Source organism: Seriola lalandi, unplaced genomic scaffold (genome assembly GCF_002814215.2).
Source record: "Seriola lalandi dorsalis isolate HSWRI2012SDOR001 ecotype SW California unplaced genomic scaffold, Sedor1 jcf7180002054553, whole genome shotgun sequence".
Lineage (NCBI taxonomy): Eukaryota > Metazoa > Chordata > Actinopteri > Carangiformes > Carangidae > Seriola > Seriola lalandi.
The window spans coordinates 1,051,509-1,065,212 of NW_019525106.1; the positions used below are offsets into that span (position 1 = coordinate 1,051,509).

The following is a 13,704-nucleotide window of genomic DNA, read 5'->3' on the forward strand; positions in this document are numbered from 1 at the left end:
GGTGGCGTGGGGGGGGGGTCAGACGGAGAAGTTAGTGAAAAGTCTGAAAATATACGTTGAGGACTGCTGAACAGCCAAGTAGAACAACAACAATCAACAACAACAGTATAGAGGAAGGAAAGGTCAGGAAAGGAAAGAAGTGACTTGGTTAACTACCTATAGAAGAAGCAGTCGCAGCACACCAGAACCCCCATCCAGACGGTGGTGAAGCAGAGCCGGGGTGACGAGGCTCCGACCCACAGCACCCTTTCCTCCCTTTTCACCTGCCTGTCTCTGCTCCCGTCTTGCAAATTCGGCTACGGGTGCACCAGGACGGCAGCTCCCAGCTCCAGCATAGCACCTTGTGTAATAATATAGCTGCTCGAACGGCCTTCGACTTTAACGCAGGTCATGCAGTACGGACGGATGCACACACGTAGGCCGTTTGGCGATTGAGCCAAACAAACACGGAAAAATACACTTTCAAAACAACAACAAAAAATCATTCACAAAACCAGACACACTTCTCTGAGCATGTTTCTCTTTCTCTCTCCCTTCCAACTACTGCAACTGCCTGCCTCACTTTCACACTCTTGTTCTCTCTCTCTCTCTCTCTCTCTCTCTCTCTCTCTCTCTCTCTCTCTCTCTCTCTCTCTCTCTCTCCCACTTGAAAGGCGGGAAGATTAGCTTGGCAAACAGAGTCCCATAAACAAACTGCTGACTGCTGGGCAGCACAGGGTGGACTGCAGGGGAGTTAGAGAGAGAGATGGACAGAGACACGGTAAGAGGGAGAAGGGGGGGGGCAGAGAGAGAGAGAGAGAGAGGGAGCGAGAGAGGAAACAATCCCAGGGGAGGTAGCAATCTCAGCCATCTGTATACATCCTAAACATGGCTAAACATCCTATCTCCACCCATCTCTCACAAAGACCAAACACACTCTGTTTGCTATAATGTAATTCTGAGTCAAATCCTCAGTCAGACATCTCTGGAAAGTTAATGAGTGCAGCAAGTTGACAGCCTCTTCATACTTGTTCACCTTCAGATAAATTTAACTGAGTCAGCAGATGCCTGAATGGTCAACTCTTATGTCAATACTGAGGAGGGACCAGACACGTGCATATACACAGAGCACAGGATGTACACAATGTCGTGCACGTATACAATTACCATGACTCTTCATTCACACAAATGATGCAGAGGTAGCGCAGAGACAGGCCCCCAGGAAGTGAGCCAATCACTGCAGAGCATTCTGGTTATGCTGTGGGCAAATAAGGTGAAGGGCACAAAGTGAATTATGGGCCTCTTTACATCTCTTCCTCTCTTCCCTGCATCACTCAATAAGAGTAATCACTTTCTTTCATTGCCCTCTGCCAGTCAGTGGCTTCCCTACAGATCAAAACACACAGACAGAGACACACACGAGCTCTTTGAAGGACCGCAGCGGTCAGGTGGAGGAGTGTGTGTGTGTGTGTGTGCGATGCTGCAATCGAAGGCTGGCGGACGGGACAGACACCAATGCAGGATTAACCGACCATGAGGGAAGGGAGCCGCTGAATACTGACGCTCAAAGTCAAACGGGCCAACTCCATTCCACTGCTGTTCACAGAGAACAAATCACTGCAGTCTGCCCAGAAAAAGACTGAGAGACAACAGAGGCAGAGGCGACAGTCACCTTCAGGAGACAGCAGTTACGTAACAACCGCAAGAGGACGCTTCTGCTCTTATTTTGTCACAGACTCATCAAAGAAAGCCTGAAGAGTGAGGTGGGTTTGACAGGAACCAGAGGTGGTAGACATCTTCACCTAACACTACCACACTAAACTTCACATGACACCGTGGGACAACACTAAACTTACCCGTCTCTGCTATGGCTTTTTGTTGTTTTTGTTTTAGGATTAGATGACAAAAAGATGACAAAGAAGAACTGCAGCAGCCCGGCGAAGCACTTTTACATCCAATGACGTCATCCCTCCTCCTCCTCCTCCTCCTCCTCCTCCAGCACCACCCCCACCCCCTCCCCATCCCTGGAGAAGCTGTCACCAGGAGCTGCAGCTAACAGGCCTCCTCTTTCACTGTTTAATTACCTCATCCCTCTCACCTGCGTGCGCGCGCGCACACACACACACACACATAGATGTGAATGCATGCTTGCAACAGAATAGAGAGGGATAGTAATGTGCACACTTCCTAAGTGAAATCAGAAAGGGGAGGAGGGTGTCAACAATCTTTCTCTCGGACTTTCAACACTGTGCTGAAGTGGGTGTTTGGTAGCCTACTGAAAAGACAAAGGCAGCTAATGGGAGCCAAAGAGTCAGGATGTGGGTTTTTTGTGTGTGTCAGGTACAGCGGAAAGCCATGTGCCCTATAATGAGGCAAAGGGGAAAAGGAGTGCCAAAGGAAAAATGTAAGAAACAAACCTGACCTTAAATCAACTGTCACTTTCAACAATATGAGCAAGCTGTTATGGGTGAGTGTTTGTGAGTGTACTTCCTCAAACTTTCGGATCTTATCATGAAATCCAGGCAAACAATAAAAGCAAGACATCCGGTCTAACGGATGCATGGGATGAATGTAAAAGAGCTGTGTGACTTGGATGGCAGAAAGACAAAGGAAGTATTTTTCGTATAAACTTGTGATTCTAAAAGAGACCGAACCACTGGGCAGGGGAAAGACCCGACTCGTGACCGGGTTTAGAAACGCCAGGATATGAATAGAGGCGGTTGCAATCATGTCAAGGGGAAAGTGGGTTAGGGGGAAAGAGGCAGACACACACCGTGCACATCATTCACACTGCTACACACATACACAAACGCATACAAAGTTGCTAGGTGATGGGACCTCAAGAGGGGGTATTTTCAGTGATGGAAAAAAAGGAGAGGAGAAGGAGAGAGACCGTTTAGCTTAATGGACGAGGGAAAACAAAAGAAGAGAAGAGCCCACCCCCACCTTAAAGCGAGACAGACAGGTTTCTCCCGGTGGAGCAGAACACACTGAACTACACGTGGTCGCAACATTGATGAAGTCAGGGCACCCATGAAAGAAAATGACATTACATGATCAGTGGGTGAATAGCTATGATCAAGAGTTCGGGGGAGAATTTTACTTGTAGCCTGTATTTGCAATTATAAACAACCACAAAGTTCACACTTCTCTGTGATTTTACATTAGATTTAGCCTCAAAAGACCTTAATGTCCATCACAATAAAGACCAAACCTTCAGTGGTCCAATTGCAGCAATGTGAGCATGAAATTGCTAATGTTGCAAGAAAAGACTAAGGGATATTGTTGGATATTAAAGAAATACCATAAAGTGCAATAAAGTTGCTACTAGCTGAAATGTAAGCCTCCATGGAAATATCACACAGAAAGTGAACTGATTTATGAGCTAAGATATATTAAAACGTGCTGTCCCCCTCCCTCCCTCCCTCCCCTTCTCCATATGGATAACACATTAATAAGTTCCCGCTGCGTACATTACCCCAGCCTCTTACCTATTTAACGTATAGGACCCGTTCCGTTTAAACCTCATCCTGGACGACAGGAAGCGGATAAAGAAATCCAGAATTGACGGTGTTTCAGCTTTTAGTCGCACCTCGAAAGAAACAAGCCCCACTATGTCTTTCCCTCTCTGTCTCTGCAGAACAAACAAACGCGGAACAATACGGAGTTGCTCTTTGCAGTCCTCTCTCTTACTCTTCCAACACCTTTCCTCTCTATCTTTCTATCGTTTCTTCCCAGACCTCCCTCCTCTCCTCCTCCTCCTCCTCCTCCCCTGCTTCCCCACTCGATTTAGTTTCCGTGGGGCAGGGTTAACGAGTCTTCAGACTGTAGACGTTTCGATTAAACATAAAAAAGAGAGCTCGTATCGGTGGCATGTGTGCAGTCGGGAGCGATGCAACTTGGAAAAACAGCATGTAGTGATATTAATACGGAGCCTGGTTGAGGCTGGGTCGGCTTTGTGTCTGTCCACAGCCTCGCTGACGCAAACCACCGCGGTTTTTTTTTTTTTTTACTCCCTTCAAAAGAAAAAGGAAAAAAAAAAAACCCACCCAGATGAAACTTGAGCCTTTTCTTTTGATATGTCCTCATATATACCCCGTGAACCGGCACCATTCGGCGACATAAAACCGGGATACATCAACGTTTAAAACACACACACACACACACAAAAACATTAAAAAGAAATTTTCAAGTCGGCGGTCCCTTTATGAAAATGCTTATCGATGCAAGCCAGCCTCCCTCTCCCATTCACAGTCCTGTGGAGGCTCTCATGTTTCAGCTTTTCCTATCTGAGGAGCTATATATATATATACACACACACACACATTTATATTCCTCCATAGGCTGAACACAAACCAGACTCCACCACCCCAACGCAGCTCATGTCAACGCCTGAAGGGTGAGACAGATTTAAGGCTAATAATAGGGCTGAGGATCCATTAATGCCATTTAAATCCAAATAGCCTTTCCAAGTGTACTGTAAGAGTGTCTTTCTCATGGACACACACACTCTACACACACTTTACATTTCATTACACAGGAAGCTGGTAAACATGCTTGAACTCAAGGAGCAGAAGTAAGGCTTTTATTTTGATAAATTATTAGCATGTATCACTGGATTGAACTGGTGGAGATTTTTAAGAGGATGCAGTTGAATAAGGAAAAATGGCTATTAAAATTATACTTTAATTACAGCTGCCTTATCATAATGATGATTAAAATGGGGTTCTACCTACTTAATCTGCCACCACTGCACCAAAGAAATCCAGCTGGCTGGCTAGTGAGTAATATCTATGCTATGCAGCATTTTCATCATCCTCTCACAAACAGAGTCAGAATTGACAATGAAATGAGATGCAGGAATGTTAAAATGTGGGGAAATGACAGGCTGGATAACGCAAAGTGACACTGAGCAGACACAGAGGTGACATTGGAATGACTTTACAATGCTAAAGTGTGATCTTTATCGCCACACCCAGCCGCCTGCCTCCAGCTAACCTCAAGTGTGTATGCATACCCTGGGGCAGGAAAGGCCCCCGCTGCCCTTGCTGGATGATCTTTACGCCACTGTGTGTGTGTGTGTGTGTGTGTGTGTGTGTGTGTGTGTGTGTGTGTGTGTACACACCAACCACAGCTAAAGGTGAGTCAAAGCTGTTGTTTTGTCAAGTTTGGATTTGTACGCTTAAAAAAAAAAAAGGTGTTATTAGAGTTGGAGAGGAGTAAAGATGGATGGACGGAGAGAAAGGAAGAGGGGGAATATGTTGAGGAGAGGGCCAGACCACAAAGACTGAAGAATGGAAAGACCAGATGTGCTTTTCTTACAGCCGGTTGAGGAAAGCTTTGGGAAGGGGAAGCTGGGGTCCCATACTGGATTTAAATCCAGGATATATATTTATGGGTACATGTAATGTGTCATTGTAACAAGACACCCCAAATTTAAGTTTTTAGAACATTTATAAAGCCATCTTAAAGTGACTTGAAGACAAACATGAAAAAGAAGAGAAAAGGAACAAGTTTTCACTGAAAGCATCAAAACTATATATTTTCTCCATGATAATAACAGAGATTGACTGAAGGACAAGCCCAGCTCATCTAAAAACAAATATCCAGTTCAAAGAATCCTGAGCACCATACCCAAAAAAGAAAAAAATCTTTAATGATAAAATAAAATGTCTCATTTACTTTTGTGTGTATAGGTCTTGAGGGACTAAAGCAGGGAGAAGTACAAAATGAAGAATCCAGGCAAGCAGGAAGTTTAAGAGCATTCAGGATTATTCAGCATTACATCACGGGAGTGTGGTGCAGTGTCTGTCTAAGCATGACTGTGTGTGTGTGTGTGTGATTCCTCTACTCCCGCAAAAGCACTCAGGGTTGGTTTCAATGGCTCCAAGCTCGTTTATTACAATAAGAGCAGCCTGGCACCAGAACTGCTGATCAATCGGCCCGCTGCCGCTGCTGCTGCTGAAGCTCAGTCAGTCACTGCAGGGTTACACAACAGCCACTGGAGGGAGGAGAAGGAGACGAGGAGGAGGAGGAGGAGGATGAAGAGGATGGTAGGAGGAGGGTTAACAGATGATGAGAAGACTGTGGTAAGTATGGGGCAGAGATATAGGAGGCTTGGAGTCAAAAAAGACCATAGAGGCACAATTAGCCAGTGCTTTATTGATGCACTTCAAAACAACCCCCCCCTTCTTCCTTCCCCCTTTTCAGTCTCAATCCATTCCTCCTTCCTGCACTTATTCATCACCAACACCTCAACTGCCCTTGATTTTATTGCTCCCTTTGCAGTCCTTTCATTAAGCTAATTTGAGCTTTCTTACTTCTTTCGCAATCCTCTTTTTCCATGCATACCTCCATTGCATAGTGAGCCCCCAATTTTCTCCCCCTCTTCTGTCCATCTAACTCAGTCCCTCCCTACATTCCTCTTCCTGGTGCATGTTGTGTAAGAATGATGTGAACTTTAAGTGTGTGTCCACGCATACTAATGGCCTCAGTGCACAATGCCCTCTCTTTTTCGTCAAAGGAGAAAGCTGCAGATTTTCTCTGAGAGATGTTAATATTAAAGGATAAAATAAAATAAAAACTCATGCAATGAACTCGTCTCTTTTCTCGGTCTCGTTCCCAGCGACAGGGAAGCTTCCAGAAAACAGTCATCGCTGGCTGCGGTGCGGCTGTGGAATAGCCCTGGCCCCTCCACTCCTACACAGGCTTTCCAGGAATACATTGCACAGAGTCAAATGCTGGACTGCAGTGCACAAAAACACAAAAATGGACACAGACACACACACACACACACACACACACACACACACGCACACGCACACGCACACGCACACGCACACGCACACGCACACGCACAGACACACACAGACACACACAGACACACTCAGCTGTGGCTCCAGCAACTTGAGTGCATGTGTGAGAGGAGACGCCAGCTTAAGAAAGACCGTGTCACTGTATGAGCCAAGTTCCCCGGCACAGACAGAGGTGATACTGACAGAAAACACAGACGCACTCACTCTCTCTCTCTCTCAAACACACACACACACACTCCCCACTATTACCACCAAAAAAAAAAGAAGATGAATCTTATGAAACTGCTCACATGTGTATTACGCAATTTAATGTACATAGGTTTTTTTTTGCTGCCAAGAACCAAGCACAGGCTGTTTTTCTCTCTCACACAAGTGGGTGCACCCTAAATATGTTTCAGCAAATAAACACACACACTGAGCGCAGTGAGAGGTTTATGTGAGCTGGAGCCAGGCCAATGGGTGCAGTATGAAAGAGCCTATATATACGGCCAGGCTGGGCGACGCCAGGAGTCGGTCAGTCTGTCTGTGTGTCCATCTGTCACATACAGCCTGGTCTATAGTGAGAGGACACTACTATAACTCACCTTTCACGTTCTGTCCAATCAGGCTTCTGCAACCTGTCTCTATGTGAGTATCACCACAAAGCTGAGGTACCTTCCAATCCACTGGTCTCTCAGTATGTAGATGCCCATAAGTCAAATGTGAACTCAATGGAGCAAAAATGACAGTGCTGTTGACATTTTCTCAAATGTCTCCTGGATGCCCCGCAAAGGCAAATGTTATGTCTGGGTATTTCTGGGCTCTGTGCTCAATCTGTGTTATCTTTCTATATCTGGACAGCTTTGGCTTCAGCTCGAATTCCACCTGATGGAGGAAATGAAATGCAACCTTACCTATGCAATGATCACTGCTCAGGCATTTTGAGAATGTGAAGCTCAGAGCCAGCTCTGAAAAACCATTTAACTTGTAAGAGAAAAATATTTTTTTTCTTCATTTTTTCTTTATATTATGCTGCAGTGAGAAGTCACATCTCACATGTACACACAAGTACATGCCCTTTAGAGCTGAAACGATGAATCACTCATTAGGTGATCGACAAGCATCTATGCTCTTAATTGATTTATCCTTTATCCTTATTTTGAGAAAAAAATGCACCAAATTCACTCTTTTCAGCCTCTCAAATGTGGATATTTGCTACATCTAATATCTATAATCAATGTCCTTGTATTTCCCCCTAGAAATTTAGTTAGTTTATATATTTTAGAGTTTATAGTCTAAATTCCCAAAAAAGTGTTTTAAACTGCAATTCATTTGGGTTTTACTACTTAAAAGTCAGCCATATAAATTAATGAAAGGATTTAGCATTTCCCACAGGGTTTTACATGTAAACCTTCTTATGTGAAAATAATATTTGTCAAAATGTGACTTTCTTTGACTCCTCTCAGAAAAAAAAAAAAAATCAAATCTAAATCCTGGACTAGTTCAAGCTGGAGTTGGAGTCATGAGTGGATGCTGCTTTATTTTAAGGACTTTCATACCATAGTGGAGGTGAAGCGCTGATATGGGGAACTGCTGGGGATTGTGATACTATAACGCCACCTACTGTTTACCAGAGAGAAATGCATCTCTTGTGCGGAAAGAGACCGGCATCTCCACTTTCTCTGGGGCTGCGGTGCAAAGTGAGCTGTGCTCGGGCTGAGGAGCAGTGATGAGAGAAAGGCAGCAGACAGGCAGGTCAGAGAACCTGCAGGCTGAGGTGGAGGCAGTCACTGATGTCCTGTTGACTGGTATGCGGTCTGGTATTGCTGGCATGTGAATAAAGGCTTTGCAGCAGCGATAGAAAGGGAGGAGGCCAGGACGGAAGATTGAAAAAGAAGATGAAAAAGACGAGGGAGGGAAGAAAGGAGAAGGAGAGCGGCGCTGATGCCTCACTGATGTCTGGTATTGCTGGTATGTGACAGACACTTAGGGCATGTAATGAACAAAGGGAGGCAAGGAGAAGAAAGGCAACAAAACCACTGGGGCAAATTGTTTGCTGCCTGTTAGATCCTTTGTGGAGCGAATAAGAAATTTTAAGAACACATTTGAAAGCTTCTCAGCTTTTTCCTCAAAGCATGCTTTCAGTGGAGAAAACTAAATGCTGAAGATGGTTTCACACTGGGAGAAAACCCTTAAAAGAAAGACGAAAGGATTGGATGAAGACATAAACCACCAGTGTTTCTCTAGCACTGAATGACTGCATTGTTCAGCCAAAAATAAATCATGATTTGAAGATCTAAATATAACCCTGAGATTTTGAAGAAAACCTCTACTTGAAAATGAATCTTTAAAAAAAAAAAAAAAAAAAAAAAAATATTTGATAACTAAAAGAACATGCTTCAGCTCACAGGAGAACAGAACTATTGATCTCTGTGTGTGCCTCTGGCTGGTGGTGGACTGGCATTGCTGGTTTAATACTGCAGCCGCTTAATACAGTCATGTGATACTGGACTGGAAAGAGCCGACAGAGCCCTGTGCACACTGGGAAGACCTGCAAGCCATGATTATGCAACAAGATCTGATTTCATGCTCATTGGATCTCTCTCTCTCATTCTTCCTCTTCGTTTAGACTTTCTACTTGTATCTACTTTTCTTCTTATGTCACCACAGTGTCTTCAACATCTTGTTTCCTTTTTAATTGCTTCCTTTGTCTCAACACAGAGAGAGAGAGAGAGAGAGAGAGAGAGAGAGAGAGAGAGCTGAGTTTACACCACTCTCTCTCTCTCTCTCTCTCTCTCTCTCTCTCAGTGAACTTATAAGACATGCTAAAATCAATATGATTACCCAAACAAAGTTACCTTACTGCTGACAGGTAAGCTTTTTTTTTTTGCCCAGTAGCAAGTTCCTGCCTCTGGACAGTCTGGTGAACTTGACGTGTGCTGCCATCTTGTGGTAAGAAGAAACACAAGAGCCAAATTCTGTCTACAGAAACGCACCAATCTTCCTGAAATCAAGCAAGTACAGTTGGTGGAGTTTTGAGAGTTGCAACACACAGAGAACTGCATGCATTTTACACAAAGGAAACAGAGTTCCTGAGTTGTGGCTACGGTTCACTCACTATTGAGCTGGTAATATTAGCAGCTCAGAGACAGAAGAAAGAGTGAAAAATGATGGCAGTGGTGAGTTGGTTGAATCTGTTCATGATCTAAAGGTGGAGAGGAGCACAGGCAAAGACCACTTTTGAAAAGGTGGTAAAATCAAACACAGTTACGATGCTTTCCTCTTTCACTGTCAATCACGAGTTTTCAAAGCGCAACCGGATTTTTAGTTCAAGGACATTTAAATTACATTTGGTGATTTCCAGGACTTTCAACACTTGATGATGATGTCCTTGAGAATGTATAAGGCTGCGTAAAAGTGAGTAACTGATTCAGCAGGTATTTTCTAGTACTAAATTCAACATGTCATATACACAAGTGATACACAAGCTTTTTTCTGCAGCTAAGCTAAAGATAAAGTGATGAATCACAATAAACTGTGGTCTTAAAACTAAAACAATGTGCGACGTATTATCAAAAATTCAACATTTCAAATGACAGATGCAGAGTAAACACGCAAACATCTTTTAAATAATTTATTTCTCAACTGTTTGTACAGCAGTGTTAACGTGACCTACTCTGATCCGCATTACCAAACACTGAGCTGCAGCCTGAAAAGGAGCAGCCTGCGAACGCCTTAGATCCAAATCCAAAAAGATACCAAAAACAGTGCACTGACAACAAGCATGTCCCGGCAGCTCTGGGCTGATGCTAGAAAAGCCCATTGCCCATGTAGCTAATCCCCACACTGTTAAACAGTTCCTTGCTCCCATGCATACACGCACACAAATACACACACCGTTGAAGTGTGCACTCCTCAGTTGGCAGTGGTTATGTAACAGCTGGTATGTGCAGCAGTGTGCCTATGTGTGAGCGTGTGCATTATCCGGCCTTTGAAAAGACCAGTGACCTCTAGCCACCTCTGACCACAGATGCTCACCTTTCAGCTGCTAGAGAAGCGATCCAGATAGATAACTCTAATATACCAGCTTCGGTGGAGGTCTCACTGTAATATGAGACAATAGGAAATAATATGGCAACGTCAGCTGCTCCGAGCAACACAGAGAAGAGGCACAATGAAGAATTTATATGTGATATTAAAGTGTCTAGGACAGACTCATATTGACACAATAAAAGTTTTAAAAGAGAATTCCACCTGTAATCGCATCAGTTTTAACAGCTTTTGAGGACGTCTTGTCCCTTTTTCTCTTTTGTATTATTATTCCTGTTGATAACTGCCTGAGCTTACAGTGCATGGCATGACATCACGGCAGTTTCCCAGAGGCCACTTCACTGCACTGTCAAATTAACAAATATGGCAAAGGACACAAAGGCTAATTACCAGTATTCAGGCATGCAGTGAAACTGCACAGAGCCACAGTGGTTACTGACAGTGGAGAGGACACGCAGACCATAAGACCGAGAGAGACACGTGCGGTTAGAGATGAAGCTCACGTTGCTGCTTTCTGATAAACCAAGCAGAATGACAGACGCCCATTCGGAGCCAATGAGAGGAAAGCAGCGCTTCCTGTGTTTGTGCATCTCACTGTTTGCTTTCCGATGAGTGACGAAGACTTCCTGCGAGCTCCTGCTCCAGACTCCCTGGCCTGCTGGCAGGGAGGCAAAACAATGAAGAGGAAAGGAGAGCATGTTACCGTACAGGGTGGGGCATGGAGGAAGATAAAGGAGTAATACTCACAGACGGACACAGCCAAACACGTGGCCATATGCAAACAGAGCCACAGATACAGGTGTATATGAGGACACACACCCAAGTCCACACATGCACTCAGAGCACAGAAAACATTCATAACGTCAAGTACGACATGATAAAGGGGAAAAAGAGAGACTAAAAACAAAAAACCAAGATGGGGAAAACAAAATGTGAACATTTTCCAGACAGGCCCACAGCAACCAGCTTAATCACACCAAGACTTATGTCCTGCAAAATGTTATCTTCCTTCACTCAGGCAGTGTCAGACAGCACCAAACCTCACTTAGAAAATAACAAAAACAGCCAGATGCAAAATTTTCTCAACCTTAATTTCTGACTTCTTAAGCAGCTTCCACCTCACCAGTGATTATGAGAAATGTCCCATCTGTGTGCACTATCTTTCGCCACCCCCCTCTCTTTGGCCCTGAGCGACACATGAACTCACCAGAGCGAACAAAACCCCAGGCCCACTGTTCCTCTGTGAGAGGAAACGGATGTGGGGAATGTCTCTCTCTTTCTCTCTCGCGCTCACATGAAACAAATGTGCAAACTGACACATCACGCAAAGGTTGAAGACAGAAACTGCTTACAGAGCGGATATCCAGCACACCGGAGTCAGGACACATATATCCTCGTCCACAGCCATAGATAGAACTTTAATATATCCATCTGTAGCTCCTGTCAAATCCTGGCTTTTGAAGTAGAACGAGGGCGGTCACACTGACTCAATATTGAATGTGGTATGGGGAATTTTGTGATTAAAAGGGGCATTGCACTTATCTTGGCTTGGGTTATGAGACTACAACAGAAAGCCAGCATTTTTAACTAGGGCACAGGGAAATGTATGATCCAACGTTTTTAAAGCTTGATGTTTACTGGGGACTAAAAATTAGAATAATTCCACCATTGCTGCTTCAATTTTCTTTTTGTAATGTGTCACTCACAAGTCCCCAAAAAGTAAAATGGCAAAAAATAGACATCAAGGAGAAAAAAACTACTGTTGTTTTTGTCTGTTATTACCTGGTGTCCCTGGGTATTATCTATTGTTACTGCATAGTGCCATAAGACACCTTTACCCTGTATTTTTGCACGTAACTCCAGTCCTCTGCTTTCTTGAATTTTGGACACATCTTGCTTTTGGATGTGTTTTAAAAAAAAAAAACAATTTCACATGCAAACACATCAATATTTTTAATCTTATTTTATCCATAACTAGTGCTGCTTATGTTAATGAAGCATCAGACAGAGGTACACATCCATTCGGAAAGTCTGCAGACACGCTTCACTTTTTTTTTTTTTTTAAACATTTTGTTGTCCTGCAGCCTTAAATAAAAAAGAAATAATTTTTCCCTCATCAATATATGCTCATGGCTACAAAAAACCTCCACTATTCTTAAATAGAAGAAATTTGGAACAACCACGGGTCTTCCTTCGGCTGGCCGCCAAACTGAGTAATCGGGGGGAGATGGGTGACCAAGAACCTGATGGCCACTCTGGCTGAGCTCCACAGATCCTGTGTGAGGACGAGAAAAACTTCCAGAGAGATAGGCATCACTGCAGCACTCCACCGATCACCGCTTTATGGCCAGATTGTGTCAGATTGAGTAGCCAGACGGGCAGCCTCTCCTCAGCGAAAGCTTGACATTCTAAAGTACTCTGACTGTGAGTCTGTGGAGAAAATCAGACACGACGCTGAGAACTGGTTGTCCCTCCAGTAGATTCTCCCGTCTCCACAAAGGATCTCTGGAGCTCAGATGGAGTGACCACCGGGTTATTGGTCACCTCTCTTATGGAAAACATTTTGCCAATATTCTAATATCTAAATCTAGTCCCTCTCAGTTTTTAATCCCTCCCAACAGACACACCAAATTGCAGAAGAAAATGAAGAAGCCATTACAACAGCACTTTTAAAAATAGATGTGTTTTGACATGTGCTATATTAGTTCCATCAATGTGACCAAGCCAAGCTCAGGGTTGCAGCTCACAACGCAAGCAACACTTCCAGTAGCACTAACCTGCTGCATAAGAATTAACCACAGAACATTATTGGCTACTTCTCAAAAAGCCCAACATAACCAGCACTGCTTTACAGAGGCAACATGAGATACTTGTAGGGAGG

At 44.0% G+C, this 13,704-nt stretch overlaps 1 protein-coding gene across 3 annotated transcripts in view; it reads right to left on the bottom strand.

The window, feature by feature from the left end:
- Positions 1 to 13,704, bottom strand: part of mob2a (MOB kinase activator 2a) — a 62,279-nt gene that overhangs the window by 33,038 nt on the left and 15,537 nt on the right. Inside the window, exon 1 of one of the 3 annotated variants that reach the window (XM_023415484.2) lies at positions 3,471 to 3,626. The exons of 1 other annotated variant lie outside the window; for it this stretch is intronic. In XM_023415484.2, the coding sequence (XP_023271252.1) occupies positions 3,471 to 3,508 (38 nt within the window). In that variant the 5' untranslated portion in view covers positions 3,509 to 3,626. Of the gene's footprint in view, positions 1 to 156; positions 580 to 3,470; positions 3,627 to 13,704 lie in introns of those variants that run through there. One more of the 3 variants, XM_023415485.2, reaches the window with a different exon arrangement.